Source organism: Balearica regulorum, chromosome 13 (assembly GCF_011004875.1).
Source record: "Balearica regulorum gibbericeps isolate bBalReg1 chromosome 13, bBalReg1.pri, whole genome shotgun sequence".
In the NCBI taxonomy this organism is placed as follows: domain Eukaryota; kingdom Metazoa; phylum Chordata; class Aves; order Gruiformes; family Gruidae; genus Balearica; species Balearica regulorum.
The window spans coordinates 14551837-14579431 of record NC_046196.1 but is presented as its reverse complement, the minus strand read 5'-3'; the positions used below and the strand labels follow the sequence as shown (position 1 = coordinate 14579431).

Below are 27595 nucleotides of genomic sequence, written 5' to 3'. Positions count from 1 at the left end.
AATAAAGCGAAAGCAGCCAGCACTGCAGCCAGCTGTGACATGTAGGGCTTCCAGTGGAAAACAGGTAGAAAAACCATTTACCAAACAGATCTTTCTGGTCATTTTAATCTCACAACAGTTTTACATTAAATCAATTCATTTAAGAAGAGTGCAAAACAACAACAAAGAAACAGAACAGCTGGTCTGTTACAGGAATAGGTTTTTAGGTGTCTTTAACTTGCATATATTAGTGAATACACAAAGATATAAATATTTATATGAAAGATTTGTGAAATCAAGTACAGTGAGAAGTACAATGAGAATTACAATGAGAAGTATAGTATTTTGTACAAATGTGGATCATAATCTTCTTCATTCAGGGGCTGTCTTCATGGAGGCCCTGTCCATGACAAGGTATGCCCCTCAGATCTCACAGCATCCCCTAGGATGCTGTGAGATGCCTTCTCCCTCTTTAGGGTGGCTGCTAAAAGAAGGGTGGGAAGACGTTCTCCTGGGCCACGTGGGAAAAATGGAGCCTAAACAGGTTAGAAGTGATTAAAACCCTTGCATGTCCTCAGTTTGCATGTGAAAAATTGCATAGTCCAGAGTTCTGTTATTCTGTTTTATCCAGGAGCTCTCAGTGAAGATCTGCCCCTGATAATCATAGAGATAAGTTGTTAACAAGAGAAGATAGTAAATGACTTGTAGTAATCGTACTTGGAGCCAGAACTGCAGCCTTCCACTTCAAATGGTAAATGTGAGAAATTTACTCTGAGGAGATCATGATTAGTATGTAGTGAAAGAGATTTGTTTTTAAAATTTATAAAAGGAATATTTTATCCTAAGATTGTTACCTGTGGATTTTGTCATATGAGAAGATTAACTGTCATGATTACTAAGAGGAACCACATTTCAAATGATTAAGGTGGGGAACTACCTCTGCTGTAGTTAAGGTTATCATATCACATGACTTCCTGGTGTTATTCAGATTTTCCTCAGAATAGATATGTGTAATTTGTTATTCTATGTGGCTTTTCAGAAGATGTTTCAGTTTTTACAGTCTACATTTAAGGTATGTGCAGCAATCATGTCACTTAGAAATCTGTAATAAAAATGTAACGCTTATCTAGAGCATGTGTGGTCTTTTATGAATCTGGATCTCCATTTTCAAGTTTCACAGAACCTGTAATAAATTTGCTTCAACAATTAAGCTGAAGGAATCAAGCTCTAGTGAGACTCTAGACAAGCTTCCTTGGCAGCTGGGATACTGTGAGCTATCTGATCTGTAGGGAAGGTCGACAAGCCACAGAAGGTAAGACCACTAGGCCTGCAGCCGTAGGGAGAATTTACTCTGTGAGAAACTGTGACAAGTGCTAGTCTTTTTCTGCCTGAATGAAGAAGTGTCTTTTTAATTTGCCTGGCAGGGAAAAATTATTTGGGCTGTCCTGGCAGAGGAATAAATACTCTCTTTAGATTCCTGTCCAAAGGCATCAAAGTAACTCAGTAACAAGCTAGTAGACGGTATTAATATTTAAATAGCTGTAAAAGTCACTTTAAAAAAAATTATCCTTCAAACTGCTTTTAGGTTAATTTCCCTGAAAGAGAAGTATAGACAAAAGTCTTATTAAAACTGCCTCTCCTCCAATGTTTTTTTCTCAATACTTAGGTGCAGCAAATTGAGTTCAAGACTAAACCACAAACATAAAATAAAAATTCTGTTATATTGGGCCCAGAGCCAGTCTCACAGATGCACTCATTACTACCCATGTGAAAGCATTACAGTTCCACTACAGTCCTTTAATATTTGTTGGCAGCTGCACTTCAGGTTATTTTAAACCGTAATCTTCAAAAAGAATTTTCTGTTGAGACTTTGCTGTGCTTTTCTCCTGTAGACATTTCGTAGTACAAAAAAAAAAAAAAAATCATCCAAACTCCTGTTAATAGCAGTATTGTTGTTGTCACTTTCCTCTTATTTTTAAGTCCAGAGATAAATGTTTCAGATATAAGCATTTCATAGGAATACAAAACTTTTACATGCTGATGCAAAGTTTCAGTCGAAGAACTTTATCTTGAAGAAATTTTGGAGTTGAGTATTTCCAGCTGCTTTATTTCTTTAAAAATGTATTTTACAAGAAACGTAAAAATGCAGTTAGTTTACATTATGCTATTAATATTTTTAGGTGGGAGTGACAGGAAGATTAACGTACTAAAGTAAAAACATCTAATTTGCAAGCATAACAACAACTTTTAGAGGCACGACTGAGGACCCTTAACTGTTGAACCACCAGGCTCCCAAAGATACAGGAACGGCAGGCGGTAAGCCTTCCCCTCAACATTAGTATTTTCTTTTTCTGAATTGAGATGAAGACCGGAAAAAAAGCACCTAACACTTGCTGACTGCTTGTACTTCACTGTGATTTCATCCTGCTGGTTGGGGCTGCTTGTGGGGCACGGGTAGCTGGGAAGGCGGTAACGGAGCTGCCCTGTCACTTACTGCCTCGAATGAAACAGAAGCCCGCGGAAACATGAAAACCGAGAAGCAGGCAGCTTTTGTGGGGCACTGCCCGGCTTTCAGCCCCGCCGAAGACACCCGAGAGGGGCGATCGCGCCGGAGCCCCGGCAGCGCTCTGCCGCGCGGGGAAGCGACAGCCAGAGATTAGGCCCGGGGATAACCACGGCTCCGCCGTCCCCCGCCGCCGGCTCCCCCCGGTTTCCCCTCGGCCCCGGGTCCCGACACTTCAGCCCGGGGGCCGCGGCCGCACGGAACCGTTCCCGTTCCGGCCCTCACGCGCGGCCAATCCGGCACGGAGCCGGCGCCTGGCGCACACGCCCCGCCCCAAGCTCTGCCGTCGCCGGGGTGGGCAGGGCTTCTCCGGCGGCGGCGGCGTGGGGGAGCGGCTCCTTTGTCGGAGGGCCGCGCCGGGGGCGGGCGCTGGGCGCGGGCCGGGCCCGCGGAGGTTGTGCAGGCTCCGGCCGGCGCCGCGCCCCTGCTCTCTCCTCCCGCCCTTCCCGGCCGCCGCGGGGCGGGGCGGCCGGCGCTCCGGCAGCGGCGGCCGCGGCAGCAACAGCAGCAGCGAGCATGTCCTCGAGCAGGGCCAAGAAAGTGAAGATGGCCACCAAGTCCTGCCCGGAGTGCGACCAGCAGGTGAGGTGTCTGCTGGCCCCGCTCCCCGCGAGGGCCGGCCCCGCCGGGGCAGGGGGATTAGCGGCCGCGGGGTTAAAACGGCGTCCTCGTGAGCGGGAGGAGCGCTGGCCGCGCTGCCTCTGCCCATCCCGAGGCAGGGTGCGGAGCCCGCCCCGCCAGCCGGCGGCCCGCGGTCGGGGCCGGTTGGCCCTCACAGGCCGGTGGGGTGCCCCGCTCCGGGGGCAGAGGGGCCGGCCGGCCACCTCAGTGAGGACAGGTGCCTCCTGCCGCTGGGGCCCTGGCTCAAGCGAGGGATGGGAACGGGCGGCGGAACTGGGGGAGGTGGGCTTCGGCCCTCGGCGGCGGCTCGTGGCTGCCGGTGGGGTCCGTGTCCCTCGACTGCGGGACCCGCTCCCCTGGTGCTCGCCGCCCTGAGCCACCGTCCCTCCCTGGCAGCGCCTCGGCGAGGAGCGCCGCTGCCGACTCCGTTCAGGCTTGTCTCTGTACGGCGCGATAGGTGTGTGCTGTCCCGCACTGACCTTTCGCCGGGGCGGGCGGAGTTCAGAGGCCGCTCGCAGCCGCCTTCCACCTCCCGGGGCGCCGGGCTGTGCGCCGTGTCCCGGCCGCCGGGCGGCTGCCCGCGTTAGCACGCACAGCGCTGCTTCCTGTTTTCTCTCCTCTCCGTGTCGGTTGTGGTTGCTTCTTGATACCCGCCGCTGCGGATTATGCGTTTGCAATAGCAATGCAAGAAGCTGTCGAATGAGCTGTTTGGTTTTGAGGGAGGAGGGGGGAAAAAAATATATTGAACTGTCTCCGTGCCGCTGTGAAGCAATGTTTATATGAAGTAAATAATTGTTGCCTTTGCAGTCTCTACTTGGAATGTGGATTAAATACCGTGTTCCTCTTGCAGGGTAGCGCAATATATTATGCCAAAGGATTTCTGTGCGACGTGCAGAACTGTTTATGTGCTAGTATTGTTTAGTAACTATGTAATTTATTAAAAATATAATGAACTTAGTAATTTATACGATGCATTTTGCCCTTTGGATGATTAATGTGCCTAAGGCTAGTCAGGAGAGCATTCACTTGTGTTGTTTTCTCATGGAGTAGTTTAGAAATAGCAAAATTGAGACCTTTGCTGCAATTTCTATCGTGTAGTCCAAATGTATATGCGAACTGTTGTTTATGTCTCACTGCAGCTTTGTAATATGTACAAAATGGAGTTACACTTAAACATTAACAACAGCTGATTTTCACTGTTAATATAATATCAGCTTGTCTTCATTTATGCATTTTACTGGTAATGATGTTACTATTAAAAATAGGCAAATTTGTTAGGGCAGTGCTCCTCTGCTGAACAATAGCACAGCGCTGCAGAATGCTGCTGCTGTGGGGCTCGGGGTGGGGGGAGGCTTTTATGTTTAATCATGGGAAACACGTTTCTGTTATTTGATCCTGAAACTTGGCTGCTATACGCTATTTTAGCTATAGTTAAAAAAAATAATCTCATGTAATTTTTCTTTACTTATAAAGATTTTTAAAAAGTCATCTTACTTGTTCTGACTTGCTTAGTTTTTATAGTGTTTCTACTCATCCTGGAACAGTTTGGAATGTTAAGCTGGGGAGGGGGGCATACTTTCATGTTTTAAGCAATGGATGAACCAATGCAAATGCTCACATGTTAAGCACGTCACTGAAGTACTATTTCTGAGAAAAAATTGTGTGCCAAGTTCTGGTTATTCACTTGGCGGAAGAAGAAATTAAAATGAGTGAGAAGTTGAATATGAGAGTGGTATTGGGTTGTTTTTTTTTTTTTTTTTTTAAAATAATTTTAGTGCATGTCAAACCACCAATAGGAAGAGCAAGTAAGCAAACATTTTTAAGCTGATGCTGAAATTTTCACTTTGTTCTGCTTTTTAAAACTAAAACATGTGATATGCATATGTCAATGTAGATTTTCTGTTAGCAGCTCTTCTGCAGCTAACGTGGAATTAATGGGCCTGTGTGTCCTGCCCTGGCACGAGGATTGCTCACAGGACCTTGTATTCCAGTGCCAAGTGTTTGAGAGAGGACAAGAAATTAGAACCTTGCCCTACTGCAGTACTAGCCAGCCCTCTGCGGAGTGTGGGGAAGTTCTTGTGTGACTCTTAAGTGGTTGTGTCTAGTTGTGTGCTAGCATTGCTTAAATTCTTCCATGAACAAGGGCTTTGCATTTGTTTCTGATTTCTTCACTGGAAGTGGCATGCATGGAAATATTTAGACAGCCACAAATATTGGAGCATAATATTGAGTAACACTTCTTTGGCTTTTGAACTTTTTCTGTTGTAATTTAGGTTGATATGTAATTGACATTTAGATTTTATTTTAAATAAAAAAGAAGGGTTTTGATGATATTTTCACAAGCAAAGTGTGGACCTGTTAAACTAGGGAGCCTGAAGTACGTGCAGTCAATCAGAAGAAATAATTATCGCTTCTTAATTTAGCTTCAGGTAAACTTTCTGGTATGAGAAACTCAATCTCTTTTTGCTTAGGAAAATGTTGAAGAGACTAAAATAGTGTGTGTAGGACTATGTTGCCATAATAATTATGTTACAGGGTGTTATCAATGCAGATCTTCAAAGGATAACTGATATCTTTCAATGAATAGTCCCTTTCCACCTAATCAGCCCCCCCAAAAATGACACATACATCTACATGCCAAACCTCTAATAGGAGAGCAATATTGTTCTGTTAAGCACAGTGAAGTTCATTGAAAAACATTGGATCTGCTGCAATCCCCTTGTGTGGTTTTCCCCAATCTTTTTTTAGGCTGAGCCTGGAAAGGTAATTATTAGAGACCCAGGTGTTCAAAAATGAGCTTAAATGGAACTCCTATATCACCTAAACAATACAGACAAACTATCTGCTAGATAGTGGGTTTTAGTACTCTTACACTGACATATGAATGAGGAGATAAGCGTGTACACAAGTCTGATAAATTCTGAGCTTTAGGGTTCAATAAAGTTTGATTAGAATTGTTTTTATTATGTCAGTGTCTCCATAAAGGGAATTTAAAAGTCTACTTATTTAAAACCTGTATCAAAACTCTATCTATAAGCTGTTCATAAGGTGAAGTACAGGAGTTAAGATGTGCTACAGAAAGCAAAATGATTTGTTCTGAGTAGCAGTTAAGTTCTCCTTTACAAATTCATGTACTAATTTGACGGGGGTTTTTTTTTCCCTAGTCAGTAGAACACTGGAACTTGGTTCTTCCACATGTCCGGTAGAATTGAGCAGGCAGTCATGGTTCTGTACTCCTGTTTGTTTCAGCAGACATTGGCCAACTTGTAGAGACGTGTCTTAAAGAATTACATTTAAGTAATTACCTCCTGCTTTTTTCCCCCACTATCCTGCTTCAACATGACTTGACTTTAACGTATGTTATGTTAATCTCTTCCAGATCTCTGTTTAAACTTGCTTTGATTTGTGTTTTCAGTCTTAAACCTAATCAAAGCAATATGGTGTGTTCCTTACATTTTGGAAGATCTTGGTTTTAAGTGAAGGTAATGAGGTTTGTAATTTATCAGCATCACTTCTTTCAATTGCTCAGAGTAAGATTTTTGTCATTTTTCATGTAAGTGTGGCACTTCCAGACTTTCTCATCTTGTTTTAAATTGTCTTATGCTAGGGAAATGTACTGCTCCTGACTACTTAGCTGTAGTATCTCAAACTCTTCAGCCTGCAGTCAGCTTTTGACTAGCTCTGGTAGGTTATTTGCATTTTGAATTAACTAGGTCCTTCTGTAACCACCCGGCCTTGTCTACAGTCGGGTTATAGAGTGTGGTACAAATGCATCTGTTCTGCTTTGGGCTCTATTGTGCCTCCTGTTTAAAGCTGCTCCTGCTCTCTAAAGGAGTTGTTCTCAAATGCTTCTGAAAGTGAATGTATTCAGAATGTACTGACAGTTTTAACTCATGATTTTCCTGTAATATTTTCTTTTGAACGTAAATGAAGGAAGGAAAACAGGGAATGTCTGACTGATTTGACTGGGGATATTTGAGAGCTCTGAATAGAAATTATATTTCTATTATAATTCACCCTTGCTTTAGTGCTCTCCATTTCCCCCTACCCCTTCCTGATAGTCTGGGGAAAAGGGTTTGTAGTACAAAGCGGTCACAACAGCTGTATGTTTCAAGCTTGCTTTCTAACAACTGCGTAAAGAAAAGGCTTGGTGGGTGATTCACAGCAGAACCTGTTTTTACTGCATTTAAATACAATTGGATAATAGTGCAGGCCATAGTTTGCAGTACAGACTGAATTTGAAGAGCTATCTCTGAGGACAAAATACGAGTTATTAGGGTTTTTTTCTTCATCGGACAAGAATTCTGTCATAATTTGACATGATTGAAATATTTGTCTTTTGTTTTCCCAGGTTCCTGTTGCATGTAAATCATGTCCCTGTGGCTACATATTTATTAGTCGAAAACTCTTGCATGCTAAACGTGCTGAGAGATCACCACCCATCACAGGTAATACTTACACAAATGGGCAGAAGGGCACAGTAGTTCTTTCTCTTTATTACTTGGAGGCAAAGGATAGAGTATTTTATTTCTCCGTGTAAACTGACTGGTGTCAGTTCACTTTACCTTGAATTTGTGCATGGTAGACTTTTAATATGTTAATTTTTCTTGAATTTTGAAGGGGTAAAAAGTGGGTGTTTTCAGTCTTACTTCCTTTGTACTTGTGATGTTGTATTTATTCTTTGTGTACTCTAGCAGCACGTATTGGTTGCTATGCAAAATAACTCTTTACAGAAAGCTTTCTGTTAATCCTATTTTGAAGCGAAATGTCTAGAGGTGCCAAAGGGATCAGATTTCAGAGTACATGCTGATTGAAGCTGGGTTTTCTGAAAGTAAAAATCCTCTCTTTTTGAAGAAGTTATGCTAAGTTGTATTTATTCATGAACACCTGAATGGCACTTTGTATAAAATTGGTCATATGTTTAGTCTAAAACCAGGTGGATCTTAAGTATCTCTGCATGGTTCAATTAAAAAAATAGTGTATTTTTTGTGTCTAACTTGTGTGTCTTTGTTGTTGATGGGCACAGTAAGAAGTTGGTTGAATATGCATTCTGGCATGATTCACATTCTCCTAGTGTTCATTTTTGTCATTTTCTCCAGTCCTAGTAGGAATTAGTCAGAACAAGCACCTGTCAGGGAAGATATTTAGAAAAAAAAAATCTGATTTATAATTTCTACTTTTAAAAATAATCTAGCAGACGTACAAAATGGAAACTAAGTATTTGATATTTTATATTGCTATCTTGAAGGATACTCATAGTTTACTAGCTTGTAGGAATTGTATGATGTTATGCTAGATAATTTTCAAGGTGGAGGAGATTAAGCAATGTCTATGGTGCTGTTTGGAAGTGTTGGTCAATTTTCTTTCCCTCTCCCTGATTTGTTTTATTTGAAAGTTGATAAAGTAGTTGCCAAATGAAGCTGAAGACTGTAATCTGGTAGAGCAAAGCTCTTGTATAATTCAGCTTTGTACTCAGGGAATGCCCCAGGGGAGGAAGAACACCATGCATGAATATATACTGAGGGCCACTCTGCTGGAAAGCAGCTTTAGAGGAAAGGACCTGGGGTGCCGGTGAACAGCAGGTTGAACATCAGCCAGCAATGTGCCCTTGCAGCAAAGGCAGCTAATGGTATTCTGGGCTGCGTTAGGCACAGTATTACCAGCAGGTCGAGGTGATCCTTCCCCTCTGCTTGGTGCTAGTGAGGCCAGGAGTACTGTGTCCAGTTTGGGGCTCCCCAGTACAAGAGAGACACGGACATACTGGAGAGAGTCCAGTGAAGGGCCATGAAGATGAAGAAGGGACTGGAGCATCTCTCCTCTGAGGAGAGTTTGAGAGAGCTGGGACTGTTCAGCCTGGAGAAAAGAAGGCTCACGTTTATCTTGTCAATATATAGAAATACCTGAAGAAAGGGTGTAAAGAAGATGGAGCTAGGCTCTTTTTCAGTGGTGCCCAGTGCCAGGACAAGAGGCAATGGGCGCAAACTGAAGCACAGGAGGTTCCCTCTGAACATCAGGAAACGCGTTTTTACTGTGAAGTTGACCAAGCACTGGCACATGTTGCCCAGAGAAGTTGTGCAGTCTCCATCCTTGGAGATACTCAAAAGCCATCTGGATGTGGTCCTGGGCAGCCAGCTCTTGGTGGCCCTGCTTGAGCAGGGGCGTTGGACGGGTTGGTCTCTAGAGGTCCTTTTCTACCGCAACCTTTTTGTGATACTGTGAAATACAGCTTTGGTATTAATATTAGTTAATGTTACCCTGCTGTCCAGTTTGTACCCTGTGTCCATACAAGATTAATGGGACAACTGCAGCAAAAGGAAACTAGTTGCCCAGGAAGATATAGTGGGAGACTGTGTATGTCTGTATTGTGTTCATAAGGTCACTGCAACTTCTTTTAGAAAACATTGTTCCAGTATTTTCAACAGTATAGCTACTGCAGAATGGTGCTGCAGCCATGCAAATGTGCAACTAGTCTGTTGAATAGTGTGCTGTGGTGACTGTACTATTTTCAGTACCCAAGCTTGTTAATCCATACTTAACTTACAGGTGAAACTCATGTAAATACTCGTTTGTTTTTTTTTTTTTAAAATCTGGTGTGTAGGAAAACAATACACTTGTTCACCATTAAGTGTTATGAGGCCTTGTTGTAGACTAGATTTGGTGGGACATGTATGCTGTGTAATGTGGCTTTTACTGACAGCATTGTTTACTCAGCGTCTCAATTTGTGTGAGCAGCGGGAATGATTTCATTGTTAGTGACAAAAGAAGATGAAGTACTTTGCTGTTTGCCTATATGATAAACTTTTTTTTGGCTAGTGGAAACAGCAATGGGCTGTCTTGATGGCTGTGATCTGTACAGTTTTTTCCATCTTATTATGGGAAACTGAACTTTTTGTATAGTAGCAAGTGTCTCATGTTGCAGAATGCATTTGAAGTAATTAAAGGCTTGATCCTTGTAATGAAGAAGTGAAGTGTCATTCTGGATCTGACACCTTAATTTCTGTATGGATACTGTGCAGATGTAGTTCTGTAAAGGTATAGACATCTAACTGCTTTTGCTAAGAGATTTAAAGAAAAAAGGTGATTGGGTGGGGTAAGCACTAAGAGTAAATTAAGAACAAAGATGAAAACGACCCTGGATCATACCATCTCTATTTATTTGTACAGAAAACAAGAGTGAGGCCAAAAGGAGACGGACAGAGAGAGTTAAGCGAGAGAAGATAAATTCTGCAGTAAATAAAGACTTAGAAAACCGAAAAAGGTCCAGGTCTAACAGCCATTCAGATCATAGCAGACGAGGAAGAGGAAGACCTAAGAGTGCCTCAGCCAAAAAGCACGAGGAAGAAAGAGGTATGCGAACTGGAGAAATATGTTAATTGAGTTTTCTTCTTGTATGAAGACTTTTTTTTATATCAATAAACCTTTATACCCTTCAAACCATTTAAATAACTAGACTAGTTCAGCCAATAGTCGGTGTCTTAATGTACAGGGAAGGGACTGTTTCAGATCTGTAGAGACCTCTGTGTTTATGTTTCAGTTTTTGATTGGAACTAACTACAAAGAACTAAGTCTGTATTTTTGGCCACCAGATCAGGTTTCAGCAAGTAGGTTGAACTGTAGTGCTTAGTAGGTTTTTAGGTTTGGTTTTGTTTAAATTTTTTTGAGATACCACTGTTCTATGTTACAAGGACAAACAATATAATGATGCCTGTTATCAGAGAGTGATTAGGATAATTGAATTGCTTAAAAAGTTCACTGAAACCTTTTGGAGGGCCAAAGTAAAAAGGGCATCTTGAGTCACTGCTATGACCTGAATTTTTGTCCCATGTTTCTACAGAATAATAGTCTAGAGGAAAGAATGCCTCCTTGCTTATTAAGGTTCCTTGGTGACCTGCTGCTCTTAATCTTTACACAGTAGATTGTTACATGCACTAGAGTAATTTTGGAGCCCTTCAAGTATATGACTATCACTTAAGATTCCTATTTTTTTAAGAGCCTATTGATACTGCGTTTGCTACCTATGGTTTTGGAGATACCAATTTTAGTCCTGAATAATTAATCCAAAACAGCATAGACTTAAAAAGGCTGGAGATAGGAGAGGAAGAACAAGACTTCATATAAATATTCAGAAGATCTTGTTCTTAAAACTACTGAAACCATCAAGTGTGCCTTGTGGCATAACTCAGGAATGCAATTGTTTTTTCCCCCCACCTTATTTGTTAACAAATTTGGGTGTTAATCCGTGTTGCAAAGTGAGTACCTTTAACTTCTGATTTTTCAAAACCAATTTTGTTGTCTCTGCTGTTTAATGTAAACCTGTTCATTCTTAAAAGTTTCTTTCCTATGAGAAAAAGTGTAAATTGGGATTTTGTTGTTGTTTTAGTGCTTTGGCTGGGGAAAGAGGAGGTGGAATTTGATTTCTGTATGTTTTCTGGATGGCGATTGCTTTAATAGGAATACACTTATAATATCTAATCTCTCTGCTGTTGCATATGGCTTCACAGAACACAGAACTTCCCTGTTTGTTATTGACCCAAGCTAGACTTTGTCCAGCACCTGTAAGATCATTTCTGGGCATTTTACTGTCAGTCTAGTTCTCACACACCTTTGGTTTGAAAATTCGTGCAAGCCTGTAGAGTTGCCCTGTAAAAGTAAATCTTCTTTTCTGTCCCCTGATAAGAGGGAGTGCAATCAAAAGAAAATATTCATTATCTTAATGCATGTTTTATAGTATCCACAAAGTGAGAATTTGAAAGCATGAGGGATATTTAGAGGACATGTTTTCCTATCTGAAACTAGTCTGAATGTTTTCAACTTCCTGCCACATACTCTGAAGCATGACAAAATGCCAGTGCTCTGAGGTAGAAAACTAGAAATATGGATGTAGTGCAATCTTTGCATAAGAGTGTGTGTGTAGTGTGTTTTCTTGGTGTTTGGTGTTGGTTTTTGTTGCTTGTTGTGTTTTTTGTTTTTAAATTGAATCTCACTTGAGAAGATTGCTTTCACCTTCTTGTGCTGTCCTACCATCCCCTTTACTTCTTGGTACTGTGACTACTCTTCCTCGACCTCTTCTGCAGAGCTGGTACAGAGCTTGGGTTCACACCCATTTGTAATTATGTTTGCTCCTCAGCAGTACAACAGACCTTATTGGTTAGGAGTAAGTAGGCTTAGGATATTTTCTTACTTCTGACTTATTTCTGGTCATGTCAGACTATGACGTGTGTAGACCACTGTAGTGATTATGGGGGAGATTTAAAAAAGCAAACAAAAAGTTGATATATATGGCTGTCATGGCTATAAAAATAAATTCAGAAGAGAACCCATCATTTTGTAAATAATTACTATAAAACAAGTTAACATTGACTTCTCCCTTTTCAAGTGGCTTATAAAATTTGCTTAACTATGTGTGGAATAATTAGCGGGGAATTTTAGAAATATTCTTCCTTTACCAAACCTGCTGCTTGATAGTGTTGTTTGTGTAAAAGCATATTAAGCAACTTTAATTCTTCTACTCCAATTAAGGTGATTTTTGTGTGACTCATTGCTGGTCCTTTTATCAGTCTGCATAGTGTTGAAAGTCAGCTCCGGAGTGCAAGACATTAACTTAGTGTTACACTTGAAGTATATTGTTTCCTTGCCTATTGTATATTTCTAGGATATTTTGGGTACACGTTACTTGCCACTAGAGATTATGCTATTCTTCTTTCTCCCAAAAGACTTGAAAATAAGCCACTATTTGCAAAGCTGTTAAATATTTGGTGCTTCTTAGGCTTCTGCAATGCCTAATGCATTTGTAGATGAAAAACAGGAGGACAGAGAACACCTGAATTATAATAGCATGCAAGAACAGATAATCTATCCATCTGAAGACTACCTAGCTGTGAAATTTTTTTTTTTTTTTTTTTTTTTTTTTTTAGGAAAAGACACCCATGATGTTTGTAGCTTTGCTTCCTTGCTTGTGTCATGCTCTTTTCATACATAGTGTCTTTGTTCCCAGTTATGTCTGTGCCTTTGACTAGTTCTTTTGTATCCTTCATGACTGGTTCACATTAGAGAAAAGAGCTGCAGGATTCAACAGCAATTAAAAAGAATAGGAGAAGCAAAAGGGCATTTTAAAATAAGCTATTTTTCCTGCAGATTTATTAAGAAGAAATGGAGGGGGAAGAAGGAGGAAGCTGATGTAGATTGAGGGGATATGGCAGAGTGCTGGGACCCAGATAATATTCCTATCATGTTTCAGAGCCTTGTGATGACCCTGGAAAATAGGAACTTTTCACTGTAGGCTTGGCTTGTCAAAATTGTCACTTAATTTCTTTGTCAGAAATGGTACAATACGTTTTGAAAATAGAAACTTCATAATAATCTGATTCTGATTTTTGTGGTGGTGGTATGTTTTTTATTTTACTGTGTGGCATTGTGATACACAGCTAGACAGGTTCCCAATCTGCCTTGTTATCTAGGTAACAACCTTGATCATATTAAAACAAACAAAAAACCCTTCGTATGCTGGAGGAAGTGGTATTGGTTATTCTGTTCCTGAAAGAGGTTACCATCAAGTGAGACTCAATAAGTTGGGCCTGGAGTCTTACTAAAGCATGCTTGATACTTAACAAGGGGTGAATCTTTAAAGACACATACATTTCAGTATGCTGAAAAAACTTAAGCTGAATTAAATTTCTTTACCCAAGTTTTCCAGTAATTTCTGACTGTATTACTCATACATTTGCTTGCCCAATGTGCACATTTGAAATAGTTTACTATATTGGATAGTGAATCTCAGCACTTTGGATTTTGAATCCATACAAAATTTGTGAGAGGGGAGGGCCCGTATTCGATTTATACATAGATCATGATTTTAAGGGTTGTGGGTCTAGTGGGTTGCAGATCTGGGGAGGTGAGACATGCTACAGAAAGCCTGAGTATTTTCACCTAAATAGCCTCTTAGCTGTCTATCAAAAGACTTAATATTTTTAACATCTTACAAAAATGGTATTGTGAGTCTGTAAGGCAGTCTTTTGCTAATAATAGAGAAGTGAGTCAAAACTACTTTCAGATAAGACTGTGAAGCGGAAAATTTTAATAGTGTCTGTAGAAACCACGGTATCCTATGAGTAGTGTGTGATAAAATGTCAGGCAGGTGCAAGCTCTTCACTAGTTACTGATGAGAACTGGAATTGTCTTAAGAATGCATAAAGCTTGCAAATCTGTGTTAATCCCTGACGCTGTTTGATATCAGGTTTTCAGTTCTTTAAAGCTGAAGTCTGTCAGAACAAGCCAGTACTTTGAGAGGACAGTGGTGAAGGGAAACTTGAGAAATTTATTTTGCTAAGAATTCTACAATCTGTTAACAGTAACCAGGGGCCGGGGGGGAAAAGTATTTTTAATTTTGATGGGTGGTGACATATTCAGGTGGTGGCTGGATTTGTTTGGATCGGGAAGTATGAAAAAAGGGGAGGGGTTTAGAAGTGAAAATAGGAAAGGTTAATGTGGAATGGCCAGTGTATGTATTCTGTGCTCAGAACAACTCCCAGCATTGTTAATTTGTAAATGGTGGGAGGGAGGAAGTGGAGCAACCCAGACTGAGTGTACATATAGAAACTGATTTGTCTTAAACTACGGGGTAGGACTTGCAGTGAAACTCAGTTTCTTAGCTTTCATTTGAAACTCAGTACACTGGAGAATATTGTCTTGTGTAGCCAGGAAGCCAGCAGAAATCACATTCCAAATATCAAACATGCTTTGATTTGTCTTTCTTTGCTAATCAAGTTTCTTGGTTTTAATTTAAAAACTGATGCATCTTTGTGTGTCCAGGCTCCTCATTAAGCAATTTCACTTGCAGGGAAAGGTGAGCTTGTGTATGATTTAAGTTGTCTAGAAATCTTTTAAGTAGAGGGGTTTGTTGCTGTGTGTCTCTATATCAATATTAAATCAGAACGCAGTGCTAAAGGATTTTTCAGTTTCTCCCACTAGTTGTTTAACACAAGCGCTTGATCTCACAAGGAAGGCAGTCTGGAATGGTGTGTGTAACTGTAACACAGATAGACAATTGGATGTGAAGCCAAATCTAAAAATGTTGTTATGAATGTGGACCCATTGAAGGAATAACCTTGTGAGTAGGCAGAGATACGAGATGCTGGGATCCTTTTTCCATGTGGGGCTTCCCATTGTTTTCCAATGCTGCTTTGTCTTTCACATACGCGTTGCTGATTTAGGTCTCTTGGTGGAGCAGTCTGCCAGAGCATGCTGTGGGCAAAAAATGCATGCACATGTATGTCTGTGTGTTAATGAGACGGGTCTGTCAGGGGAGTGTTGTGTTGTGATTGTGAGTTCATCCAGGCCACCGTGCAACTTGGATGAGAGTTGGAGTTCCACAGTTAGACACCAGCCTTAAAGCTCTATGTGTATTTCTTTCTTTGTGTCTACAAGCCTGGTCTTCTGCTGACAAAGCTGGTGGTGGTTGTTTTTTTTTTTTAATGAGTTGCGTCAGCTACCCATGGCTAGCTAAACTGGGATATAAATAGTCATGGTCTGGATTAAGTGGTATTTATGAAATTATGCTGTTCTATGATTTTTGTCATATGCTGTAGTGTAACTTAGTGTACTTGAGCACTGCAGTATGGAAGCTTCTTGATGGCTTGCTGTTGTGTGTCTGTAGCATTGAAACAAGCCAGCATCAGCAAAGGGAATTCAGGGGCTTTCGCTTGCTTACTGAAGTGTTAGCATTGTTCTCTATGTGCGACAAGATTGAAAATCTGCAGTATAGAAAGTCCAGAAATGTTCATGGTGACAAATTTGGAACCAGACTTCTGCCATGTATCTGCTCTTTGATCTTGGGCACTGTAATTAAACTCTTGGGTTTCTGTTACTTAGATGTAAAATAGGGGGACAAATGTCCTATTTAATGAGGATGTTGTAAAATAACTTTGTTTTCTAGGATGGGAGGTGTTTATGTAAAAGCAAAAAAACCCACCAACCACCAACAAAATGCAAAAAAACCCCCCTACAAAACCAAAACTGGAGGAACACTTGAATACTTGTTTGTGTCAGAAATCAATATAATGTTAATGACTCATTCTTTCTTCATCATTAAAGAACAGAAATTCAGTCATGCTTTTGGATGACTGATTCTGTGACTCTTTTAGTGCCTTTGTGTGCCTCCATTCCTTCCTCCCCTCTCTCAATTCCTCCCTGCATAGGAGTTAATTGTCTAACTTCCAGTACTCCATTCCACATAATTTATTAACTGCTATGTAACTTGTATTAACTTTGAATAATGGGAAAAACTTCTAATAGTGACTTTTTTTTCTTCTACAGAGAAACAAGAAAAAGAAGTTGACATGTATGCTAACCTTTCAGATGAAAAGGCCTTCGTATTTTCAGTGGCCTTGGCGGAAATAAACAGAAAAATTATCAATCAAAGACTTATTCTGTAACTTGTAAGCACAATCTGATGCATTTATGTGCAGAATGGCTAGCATATTTTCAAGGTGTCGTGGACTCTCGGAAGGTGTGTTGTCTGCACCATCAAGGACCATAGTATTTCCTATTAAAATTCTGATGCTGTTCTTGGAAATCGAATTCTGTCTCTGCAAGTCAGAAAGTGTTCACGAGATTGTGCTATGAAAAAATCAGAAAGCAGATATATTTTATGCCTTGAAGACAAATGCTAGACAAATGCACAGAGAGACTGCACCCATTCCACAGCACTTCTTTTAAATTTGCTGCCAGAAATGCAATATTTTAAATATTTTCAGAAGTAAATGATTTTCGTTTAAAATTATATATTTCAGATTTTTCAGCTATATTGCAGTTTATGTATGTACAGTTGACATAACTTTTTAATAAATTGATATTCCAATATTTTATTGAACTGGGAATTAAGTACGTTTGTGATCTTAGGGTGTATTGGCTTTAATCCTCTTAGAAATCTGGTATTCATCCTAGGAATGTCTTTAGATTTGCATTTTTTTAATAGGTTGTGATACCATTCTGATAGGAAGAAAATTAAAGCAGTTTCATTTTGGGGGATTATTCTGTTTGACAATTTCATATTGTTTATGAATTCTCTCTAGAAAATTATTCCCTGTTACATAGAGTTGTGTTTTAAAAATCACATATGCTTTTTGGGATCAGAATCCTGAAGTTTGAGAGCTAAGCACTTGTTTTGTAACAACTACTTGTGGGGTGTCTGCCTTGTCCAGCCGGTAAGTACGTCTCCCATACTCTTTCTTGGCCCATCATTTACTGGTGAGGGAGAGAAGCAGGCATCAGAGATGGAGATCTGCAGCTAGCATCTTCTTACTGGTATTTTCAAAAGATGAGGAGGATATGCTAGTTGCCATTTTTTGTCTGTCTTTTAAAAGTGTAATTCTTAGCAGTATTGTCTTTGAACTGTTGACTGTAAATACCAAAGCAAAAGTCTACCTGAGTGTGCAAAAATGAGCTGTCTTGATAGAAATAGGTTTGGGGAAGACATTCAATGAAATAGTCTTTGTTAAAGTTGTATAGTGCAATTTGAGCCATAACTCTTACTTTAGTAAATATACAGGGTTTTTTTCTTAGAAGGAAAAAAAAAAAAAGCTCAAGCCCTGTAAAATCCAGAGGAAGGAGGTGTAGGAGGTAATTGCATTCATAAAGTCTGGCATGCTAGTTTTTTGTCACATGTCACTCTTCTAAGAAGGGAAATGCAACTAAATGTCTTAGCTTTTCTTCAGTATTACTCATGCTTTTCAGTATCACATTACTTTAATAGTGAGAATTACCTAATGGGATTCTGCTACAGAACTGATTTCTGGGTGGAAGCAGAGATTTTTATTAATAAAGCTAGACTATTAAATACTGACTATTCATTAGTTATTTGTTACTATAATAACTAGTTATATAGTTTTGAGTCAAGCCACAAGGGAATGATCAGATGCAAACTTTGTAAGCAGAAGCAGGAAACGTGGAAAGTGATTTTTAATTCTTGACTCCTAAGGAGTAATGGGGTCCTCACTGAGCGAGAGGGATGGGTGTGGAAATGCACGTAAACCATTAATATACATTTGTCTTTATTCCAGTAAATGAGGAATTGCGAACATGAGACCTACTTCCCTACATCATGTAGACTTCTGCTTTCCAGAACTAGCCTGTCACAGATACCAGTAGTAAGGACAGATGAGTAACTCTTAAGGATAGAGTATATGTTTGCATGGTAAGTTATTAAAGTCAGAATGACAAAAGGGAAGTTCTAATTTTGAAAACTTAAGATACGGTCAGGCTTGTGTTACCTCTGTCACTAGAATGAGATCTGCTGTGTTAAGAAGGGACAAAGGAAACTACTAATGCAGCCTGTTTGGCAGTCTAACCTGCGTTCCTGCAGGTATCTATTTCTTTCTGCTCCTGTACATGGAATTAGTTATCTTCAGAGGACTGAAGTCAAATGTTGTTAGATGTGACAAAATTTAACTTATGCTTTTTACACTTAGAGTGGTGCCGCCTTTGATAAGTACTGAAAAATACATTCATACCTCTCAAAAGTGCAAGACTGGTTTTTCTCCTTCATTGGTGGAAACTCTCTTGAAACAGTGGTTGAGTTCTATCTCTGTACTTCTTTTCTTTGTCTTCCCTAGGTCTCTGCTGTCAGCTCTTTCCCACTTGTGGTCATGCTATTTTTCTTTCCCCGCTGGCTTCCAGTTTCTTTGAGAAAGCTGTGATGGAAGCAGGTGGCTTTGAAAATATCCTAGGGAGAGAGTGGTTCTCTGCTAGGGGATCTTGCAAAGCAAGAGTCCTGGCTTTCTCGTCTCACCAACCAGAAACAAACCATTCTTTCCTATATGGACAGACACTTCAGTGTCTTCCATAACTCTGTGGCTGTGGTATGCTAAGACTTAGATTTCTTTGAACATATTCGGTGACTGAACTAGAAAGTGTCTGTATCATATGAAATGGGCGTCAACATGATGGCGGCTCAAGAGCTCTTTGTGTTAGCGATGATCAATGGATGAAACACTGTGGCAAATCATTGTAGATTACAGTTGTAAAATATATTGAATCTCTGTCTATGAAACTAAAAAAAAGCCAGTGACAGCTAAATGATGAGAGCATAAAATTCTGTGTACTGCAGCTCTGACTTACTTGGAAACTGCCTAGTTTCCAAGAAGCAAGAATAAATGTGAACACTTCAGGAAGTTGCTTATGCAAAATTTTTTTTGTGACTCTCTAGTTCCAGTATAAGATTTTAGGCCCTGCCTTTGTGTTTGTGGTTCAGTCTAAAATTTGTTTCACTGCATTTTGTAGCATGAGACCTCACATGGAAAAATAGTTGTCTTTCAGAAAGTGAATTAGGCTGCAGGTTTTTTAATTAACTTGAAAGAAGATCGAGTACATCACCACCACAAAAATACCACTCTACCTCTATACTGTTACTATATGTGCATAGTAACTTACCTGACTAGAAAAACTTGATGTTGTGAACTGAATAGTTTTGGATTGCACTGGAGAACTGCCTGTTTATGAACCACCATCTAGCAAGCTCTGCTTTCTGTCACCTCTTTCCTCTTTTTTTCCTGAAGAACTATGCTTCCAGTGTTTATAGCTCTATGTAACAGCATGTCAGGCTGTCAAGCAGGTTCACAGTTCAAATTCTGGCTTGAGATTTCTCTGCGTTTACTCTGTTCTGCTACTAGATGGCAGCCTTATTCTAAAGAGTTGCTTTCTATTCAGGCATTCTTACTATTGATACTAGGAAGAGCATAGTATTCAGTTTTGGTGAAAGTACACTGAAAGATTATTTTTCATTAGAACATTACTCATTCATACCTAACTTGGGAGCTTAAAATCCTGCTAATGGATGTTATTGGCTGTGTGTGCTGAAAGTAGATGGCTTCATCAGTTGTGTGGAATGTTAGCTCTTGACCTGTAAAAATTGGTGAAGATGAATTTGTCAAGACCAAAGAACTCTGAACGTTCAGTTAGCAATTTAATAAAAAATGGTTTAAGGAAACTCTTCTTCATATATGTAAGTTTTCTTTGGTCAAATTTTACAAACATCTCTGATTTTTCTGTTATTTTCACTAAATACTGTTATGATTGATTAAAAACCATTGGAAATGGGGCAAGGTATTGGGAATACTTTGCAGATTATCGTCACCCTGTGGTTGGGCAGCAGGATTTGTAGAGAGGGAGACTAGAATTGAGATATTTGTTTCAAATATCAGGTCCTAAACAAGGTCTTTGGGTTGGTTTTACTTAGTGCTTTTCTTTTTTTGAGTTTTTCTAGTTGTTTTTTTTTTTTTTTTTTAAGAGTGAAACAATGATTCATGTAGGCTACTAGCAGCACTGTGTCTGTTCCTTGTATCTTGGACTGTACTGTCAAGGATGCTTAGTATTCTGTTGCCTAACAGGACATGGTGCCTGACTCTTGTTGTTGAAGATAGTGATAACCTTTAAGGTACTGATAACCTGGGATTAAACAATGTAACCAGAAAGCTGTCTTAAACCACAGTTTAGCTTAAGCCTTTTTGAGTTGCTGTTCTCCAGAACACAGTTCCTCTGTGTGCATGAACATGTGCAGGTATTGCTGGTGTCCTAATTTGTATCTCTGGGTACATCTATGCAAGTGGTTTTGTTTGGATTAGGAGTGTGTGTTTCAAGCAAATCTCATGATAGTCTGTACTTCCAGTGCTTATGTTTGCATCATGGAATGGTCTTGGGGAGCAGGAAGTGGATTTCTTTTACAAAAAATTGACCTTGAAGATGTCCTTCAGCTGGTAGTGGGTGTTTGGTCTGCAGGATCAGGACTACCTATAGCAGATGTTGGGCTCTCAGTACCAATTGTTTCACTCTACAGACTTCCCGTTGTGCCTCTCTCCTTGCTTATTATGAAAATACAGCAGAGCAAATGTTAACAAGTTTAACCAACACTTTCAGGTGAGTCTAAAAGCAATTTATCCTTCAAAGTAGTAACAATTTTATCAGTGTTTTGTAGTAGGCTTCCTACATTTTTATTTCACTGGATTCTGGCAAATAACCTCTAGCAAATCTATCTGTAGCATTTCACGATGTTGCTTTCCCCAGTTATTTGCCTATTTTTGGAGGTTGCCACTTCAGTAGCAGTGGTGGTAGGACAGCTCTCATAAGTAGTAGAAAGATTTTATTTTTTTTTTCCTCTTGTTTGAACTGTCACTTTCAAAACTCACTAGTAGTTACAGAATTCTAAGTCTGGCTACCACAAAGTTATATCTGATTAAGCAGTTTTTCTGTTGAGATGAAGATGGTCAATTTACCCTACACGATTTCAGTAGATACTGTGAATTGATAATGAACCGAAAGTATCTGTAAATCAATGTATAAGAATGCTTTTTTTTCCTCCCTTACTTTAGAAGGGGTTGCCTATAGCTGCTAGCCGTTGATTGGGATGTGCAATCTAAGGAAAAAGCAAGAAATTGATTAGGAAGAAGGCAGTGGAAATGGATAAATCTGTGTATTTCTTTTTTTTCTCCAGAAGAAAACCTAAACCTGCTTTCACCAAAGTTGTTTAATTTCAAGCTCAGAACATGGTTCTTATGAATCATTCTGTGTCATCGTGCAGCATATCCCCCCAGGAAAAAGTCAGGTACTCTTCCCTCATTTTCCTCCCACCCCCACAATCTGCTTTTCTTGATGCTTTTTAGCTTTGTACGTAGAAACGGAACTCCATCTTACAAAAGTTAGTTTACTACCTTTGGTCTCCTACTATGCATTATTTCTCTCAATCATAACTTAGTCTTTAATTTTGTCATAAGGGTTAAGAAATAAATACTGGTTTTGATCCTGGACAGTGTTGAAGACCATAGAACGCTATTAAGAACACTGAGTGTTCCAGATACCAGGAGTACAAATACTAATAGTCTGATGATTTTCCAAGTCTCAGTGGTTTTTACTTTGTCTTGGAATAAAGAACTTTTGAATATTTTATTGACAATATCTTGCTAATAAAGAAAAATCTTTGGATTGACATCTGCGTTGCCTTATTTGGAGAAGTTGTGGAGCAGGGTGGGTGTGTGTGTACATGCACACGTGAGCACACGTAATGAGGTACATCGTTGGAGTCTGCCATGTAGGTGGTCTGAGGCCAAGGTCCTGATCCTCAACAACAGCAAACTGGTGTTTCATCTAAGGTCACCTGGATCAAGAGGTGTGAACCAGGAGTTCTGTTTTTCAGTAAAATGAACAAATGATACTGAGTCCTAACACTGATTTTACTGGCACTGCATGGTAGTTTGTAATGTATTTGAAAGTAATGTTTATTGATGGAGTTTACTTGTTTGGCAAATAAATTAAAATAATAGGTAATAAAGGACGTTTTTATTTAGGTAAAAGGATAGTTTATTAACAGCATAGTTCATGAATCTTTAAATCTAGTGTTGTCATAACATGCATAAGAGGTGCACTAGGTATTAAATCTATCTTGTGAAACCGCACAGAGTGTCCTAAAGGTAGGACAGACTTTGTCTTGAACACAAGGCAGAAATCAGAGAAAAGGTATGACTGTAAGAAACTCTTGAATAGCTGTTATTTTGTATGAGACTGTCAGCTGGAGGACTTTATTAAAACTCTGAAATGTTGTGTAACCTCAAATGAATGAAGTTAGCAATGCAAGGTTCATTTTTTTTTTTTTTTTTAAATTCACTAAGGAACCTATGTTACTGTAGAATGAGGTTAAGGTATAACTGCTTTTTACTTTAGCTTTCTGAAACAGTGGAGAATAATGATACTTCCTGTCATGTTGAAAAAGTAACAAGTATCTGTTCTTTAGGTCAGAGCAATTCCAAAGAATGAAAAACAATACAATAAGTTATGAGATACTGAAGACATTGAGACATATCAGGTCTTGGCCAGGTACTGATTCAGAGCCTGATCCTGTAGTTTTACCTCTTAATTCTCTTGAAAAAGAGGAAACTAAATAAAAAACTTAAATATATAAAAATTGTACAAGTAGACTTTCTTACCAAACTGAGGGGGCAAATTTATCCTAAGATTTGAAGATGAGTGTTAGAATTTACTCTTAGGATTTCTTTTGGTGACAGGTCTTGACATCCAGTGAAAACTTTTCAAGAAGATACTTCTAAAACAAACTCTTAATTTAACTGAACGTTTAAAATGATGGAATGTCTTTCTAACACTTACATAGAGGAGTCTTTTGAACATAGTACCCCAGAGCAGTGAAAAATGGGCTGAATGGAAATTGGGAAAGAAGCACAATTTAGATAAATACTAGTAGCTTCATTCTGAAGAATAGCCTAACTGTCCTCATAGGGGAAATTGTCCCACAGTATGTAGGAATACTCATGAGTCTAGTCACTTCTCAGTGTATTTCTCTTTCATTGTTGCTCACGTCCATTTTAAAAAGGTCTGAGAGTCTCATCCAAAATATTTAGCTTCCATTTCTCCATGCTGACCAAATTATGAACTTGGCAACTTGTGTGATGTTGCTTACAACATTTGCAGTGCTATCTACTGGCACACAGTTACTTAGCAACAGTGAAGCTCACATTTACGTACAGCTCATACGTGTGCATCTAAATGTAGTTCTGGAAAAAAAAAAAAGGTTAAAGGAGTACAGAGTTTGGAAGAGGAATAATAATTTATACTGTTCAGCAATTTTGATTTTGAGACTGAAGGCAACAGTACATAGGCAAATGTCTCGTAAAGTGTTTTGTCTTTTAAAATCTTTATTAGATTGTTAATGTATTACAAAACTTGAAAACAAAATGAACAGAACTCTACTCCGACCAACCATAGAAAGATCAAAAATAAAAATACAGCAAATGGAAAAGAGCAGGGGACACATTCTATTTTGAATGCCAACATTACAAATGCATTCCTGGGAAATAAGAAGATTAATTGTTTGAACACGGGGAATCTGAGAAAGTCACAAAAATTATATAGAGATATTTTGTGAGACTAACAGATGGGTTGAAATTATATTAGATTAATTATTTCTGAGATTGTTGTTTGCTGCTTGTCAATTTACTACTGCTTTGCTGATCTAGCTGTAAAACCTTAAGGGTTTTTTGACAGCTTGCACTCTTTATGGCTGTAGTAATACTTAGAAGCACAATGACTTAAAAAGCCAGTGGCAGGTTGTTATTGTATTACATTAATCTCAATATCTGGGATTTCAGGCATGCAGTTCTCAGTATTAGCCAGTGTTACAGTTGCAGTGGAGTATCCTTATATAGCAAAGGGAGGAAGGTGATTGTGGCTCACTCCAGGCATCAGGAGAAGGCAGGGACCAGGGTGACCAAGCCAGGAACGGTGAGGGTAGAAAAAAGAACAGCTAGACTTAGCTAGAGAATGGAGAAGGGTATAATGATGAGAATTAAAGATGAGTGTGTTAAGGCTGTTGGGAGAGACATGGGGACCTTCTGCAGGATATCATGGCAGGGAAAGGAATGCACGTGTTTCAGATTTCTGGAGATCTGAAGAGGAGCAGGGCAATATGGAGAACAAGGGAGAGGTGACTGGATAGGAGGAGGAGTAAGGATACAGCTACTCAAGCTGTTCTCAGAGTTGAGCAGTTCCTTTTTACCTAACAATTAGGTGGTTTGAGAAACGAATTCTCCAGAGGCTGTATTATTTTTTCTGTGTTGTTTGGGCTTCCCTGGCTGTATCCTTAGTTGTGAGTTTACTCATCTTTTCTTATGGGAAACCAGTTCAGAGATTGTATGGAAGATGAACAAGATCCGCCCCCTTCCCCCCGGGAGTGGGACTGAGAGTCTAAATCCTTGTTTTTCAGAGCGGATTCAAAATGAGGAAACATCTTGTAAATAAGGTTTTTGAGGACTAGAATGAACCCAGTTAGTGGACACTGATTTAAAGAAAAAAAAGTCAGCAATGTAGACTGCCAGAGTTAAAATACATCTAAAATACTTACCTCTGAATTTCAAACAAATGTAAAGGATCCTATAAATCTGATCTCCACGTGCATGTTCATTTGACATATAATTTTGGTGCTGCATGTGTACTTTATGGGGCTTACTCACAGAAATGATACTTTCTCTAGTTAATGGACCATTGAAATGAGAGTTTGTAATTACCGACTATACTTCGTGGCTGCCTCAGAGTGGGCAAGAGGGTGTGAGTTAATTCTTAGAAAAAGTACAGAATAGTGCACATGCAAAGTAGGAGCTTGATAAAAATCTGTCATCCAATGCAAAGAACAGCCTACTCATCCCATCTTCTGGGAAACATACTTGATCTGCTCTGCTCATTATTGTAGGCTTTTTTGATGGCAAGTGGAGGAATGATGTCAAATTCTTTTGGTTTCAGGTTTTTGTGAAAGGTTACCTCTGCATTAAAAACTAACAGGCTGTTGAACCGTACTGTGTTACAACAGATGCTTTGCAAAGGAGAATAAGGTAAAACTAGAAGAAATCATCTTTCTTTTTCTTTTTGCTGTTCATTCCTTCACTAGTGGAGACTAGAAGGGTACAGGCACTGTCTGTCTCAGCATCCCAAACGTGTTTGTTTCTACCTGTAGAGTTGACCTGTGTAACAGGGTTCTGTGCTATACAGAAGTAAAAGACTACTACCCCAAAATTGTCCCCCGTTCTTACAGCGAAGGCTTGAATCTGTTCTACTTCGGACCTTTTTTATGACCATCAAAGCCAGGCTTTCTATGTAACGTGGTATGCTTTGAATGCAAAATCATCTACCCATGCTTGCCAGGAGACAAAGTAGATACTGAATCACTTTGTCTCCTTTAATTTTTTTTTTTTATGGCGATTGTAGCTATTTTGAAGTGTTCACTAGGTATGATGCCTTTTGTGAATTTATTCAGCTGTAGATGTTATACCCAGCTGCTTTGGCAGCTGGAACAAAAGCAGAATAATGAAAGAATGAAAATCTGCTGACAGTTGTACTTGTGTTTGTGCTTTGCAGGCAGGATTCGTTGTAGTGCAAATCTTTATGGGCTAATGCAGTTAAAGGGCTTTAGATACTATTCTTTTAAACAAAAGCAGCCTGCCTAAAGCTGTCTCTGCTAGTGGTTTCCTTCTGAAACAATGAGAGTGAATACTGCAGGTTTAAAAACGGAACATAACTTATGAGGCTTCTAGCCTTGGGGGTGAGTCCTTGTGTAAATGGGATTTAAAATATAAAATGAATATTAATGAAGTGGGGAGGCTTTCAGACCTGGCCTTTAATACTAATCCATTGTGAGTGGAGCAGCTCTAGAAATGTGCTGATACTGGCACAGAGACAACCAGGAATTGACTGCTCTTAGGAAATGCCTCATCAGTCAAAGTCTTCACAAACTCCTGAATACTTGTCCTGATCAGATACAGACGGGGACCTGAACATTTCTGATACTCATATTCTGCTTGCTGATTCTGCGTGTGTTTCTCTGGGAACACTCCTGTATGCTGGCATTCAGTTCTAGCTTGTTGCATGGATGGAAGCGTAATGAAAGGGTAAGTTATTGGTAGTTTGGAAATCCCTTTTGGAAGAGAACTGTGAACTGTCAGATGTTTTGGACATAGTCATGGTGAGTTAAACTGGGTGGTATCAGTGTTAGTAGCTTCCTGCCCCGATTATTATGACAAAAAGGCTCTAAAATACTTAAGTAATTTAGTAACTCTTAAGTGTATGTGCCAAGGGACTAAAGCTTCTCCTTATTTATTTTCAGGAAGGAATATACTCTGTATTAACTGCCATGTTAACAGTTACAGCTAAGGAATGTTGTTTAGATTATAAACTCCCTGAAAATGGGATGTGTTTGTGGAGCAGTGCACCTCCTAATTCACAAAGGCTGATGCTAGGAGATGAAAGAGGTCACCTCAAAAATGCTGAGCCCCTTCATTTTACTCTGTAGTTAGTGTGGGAATTGGCATATCTGTCAGCAGCTGGCTGGGCAAGCTGGTAATAATTAATAGCCTCTTAACATTACCTTTTTCCTTTTCTTAGTCTTTGCTCCAAATGCACCAATTTAGCTGTCAAACACCCCTCTTGGTTTGAAAGAGGAATTATGGAATATAAGTATAGCAGATTCAAAGAGTTGCTCTAAAAGTTAAAGTAGCTTAATCTTGATTTCATTTGTTGCGTGTTACTTGCATTATTTTTGGAAAAGCTTTGCATTTATTCTATAGATGAATGATGTCTCATGACATCTACAAAGCCTATACTGGAATAACTATACTCCAAGTGAGCGCTTTTCTTGTCTCTAGCTCTTGGTATTTTAGGGCAAGGCACCAAACTGTTTTTCCTTGTGTGTAAAATTCACTGGACTTTTTCCTAGTACCGAAGAAAATGTAGTCCTGTGTCCATTGCCTGTTTTTTATCCACAGCAATACATTTAAATTGTGAAAAGTGGACTATTTCCTTGTTGTGGATTGAATGTTTTATAATTGCTACTGATTTGTTGCTTTTAATGCTCTTCTGAAAACACAGTCCAGAATCGGCATCATAAGATCT

The 27595-nt window shown here is 39.5% G+C and overlaps 2 protein-coding genes and 1 long non-coding RNA gene across 5 annotated transcripts in view; all 3 read left to right on the top strand.

The window, feature by feature from the left end:
- The first annotated feature begins 421 nt into the window (after window positions 1-421).
- C13H16orf87 (chromosome 13 C16orf87 homolog) lies at window positions 422-17030 on the top strand. 3 transcript variants are annotated; one of them, XM_075766086.1, is made up of 5 exons: window positions 422-523; window positions 611-730; window positions 7515-7611; window positions 10328-10510; window positions 16475-17030. In XM_075766086.1, exons 2-5 carry the CDS (start codon window positions 677-679, stop codon window positions 16591-16593), a joined length of 453 nt encoding a protein of 150 aa, XP_075622201.1. In that variant the 5' UTR covers window positions 422-523; window positions 611-676; the 3' UTR covers window positions 16594-17030. The 3 variants fall into 3 exon arrangements, with proteins under 3 accessions (XP_075622201.1, XP_075622200.1, XP_075622202.1); XM_075766085.1 differs by having other exon boundaries at window positions 456-730; XM_075766087.1 differs by lacking the exons at window positions 422-523; window positions 611-730 and adding an exon at window positions 2867-3124.
- Window positions 737-2439, top strand: LOC142603775 (uncharacterized). The gene is made up of 3 exons (XR_012837672.1): window positions 737-904; window positions 1152-1291; window positions 2160-2439. It is a non-coding gene; the product is annotated as an uncharacterized LOC142603775 (long non-coding RNA).
- Window positions 17031-26362: 9332 nt separating the features above from the next.
- The window catches only part of MYLK3 (myosin light chain kinase 3), a 38587-nt gene continuing 37354 nt past the window's right edge, over window positions 26363-27595 (top strand). Inside the window, exon 1 of the mRNA XM_075766071.1 lies at window positions 26363-26595. The gene's annotated coding sequence lies outside the window, so the exon portion shown is untranslated. The remainder of the gene's footprint in view (window positions 26596-27595) is intronic.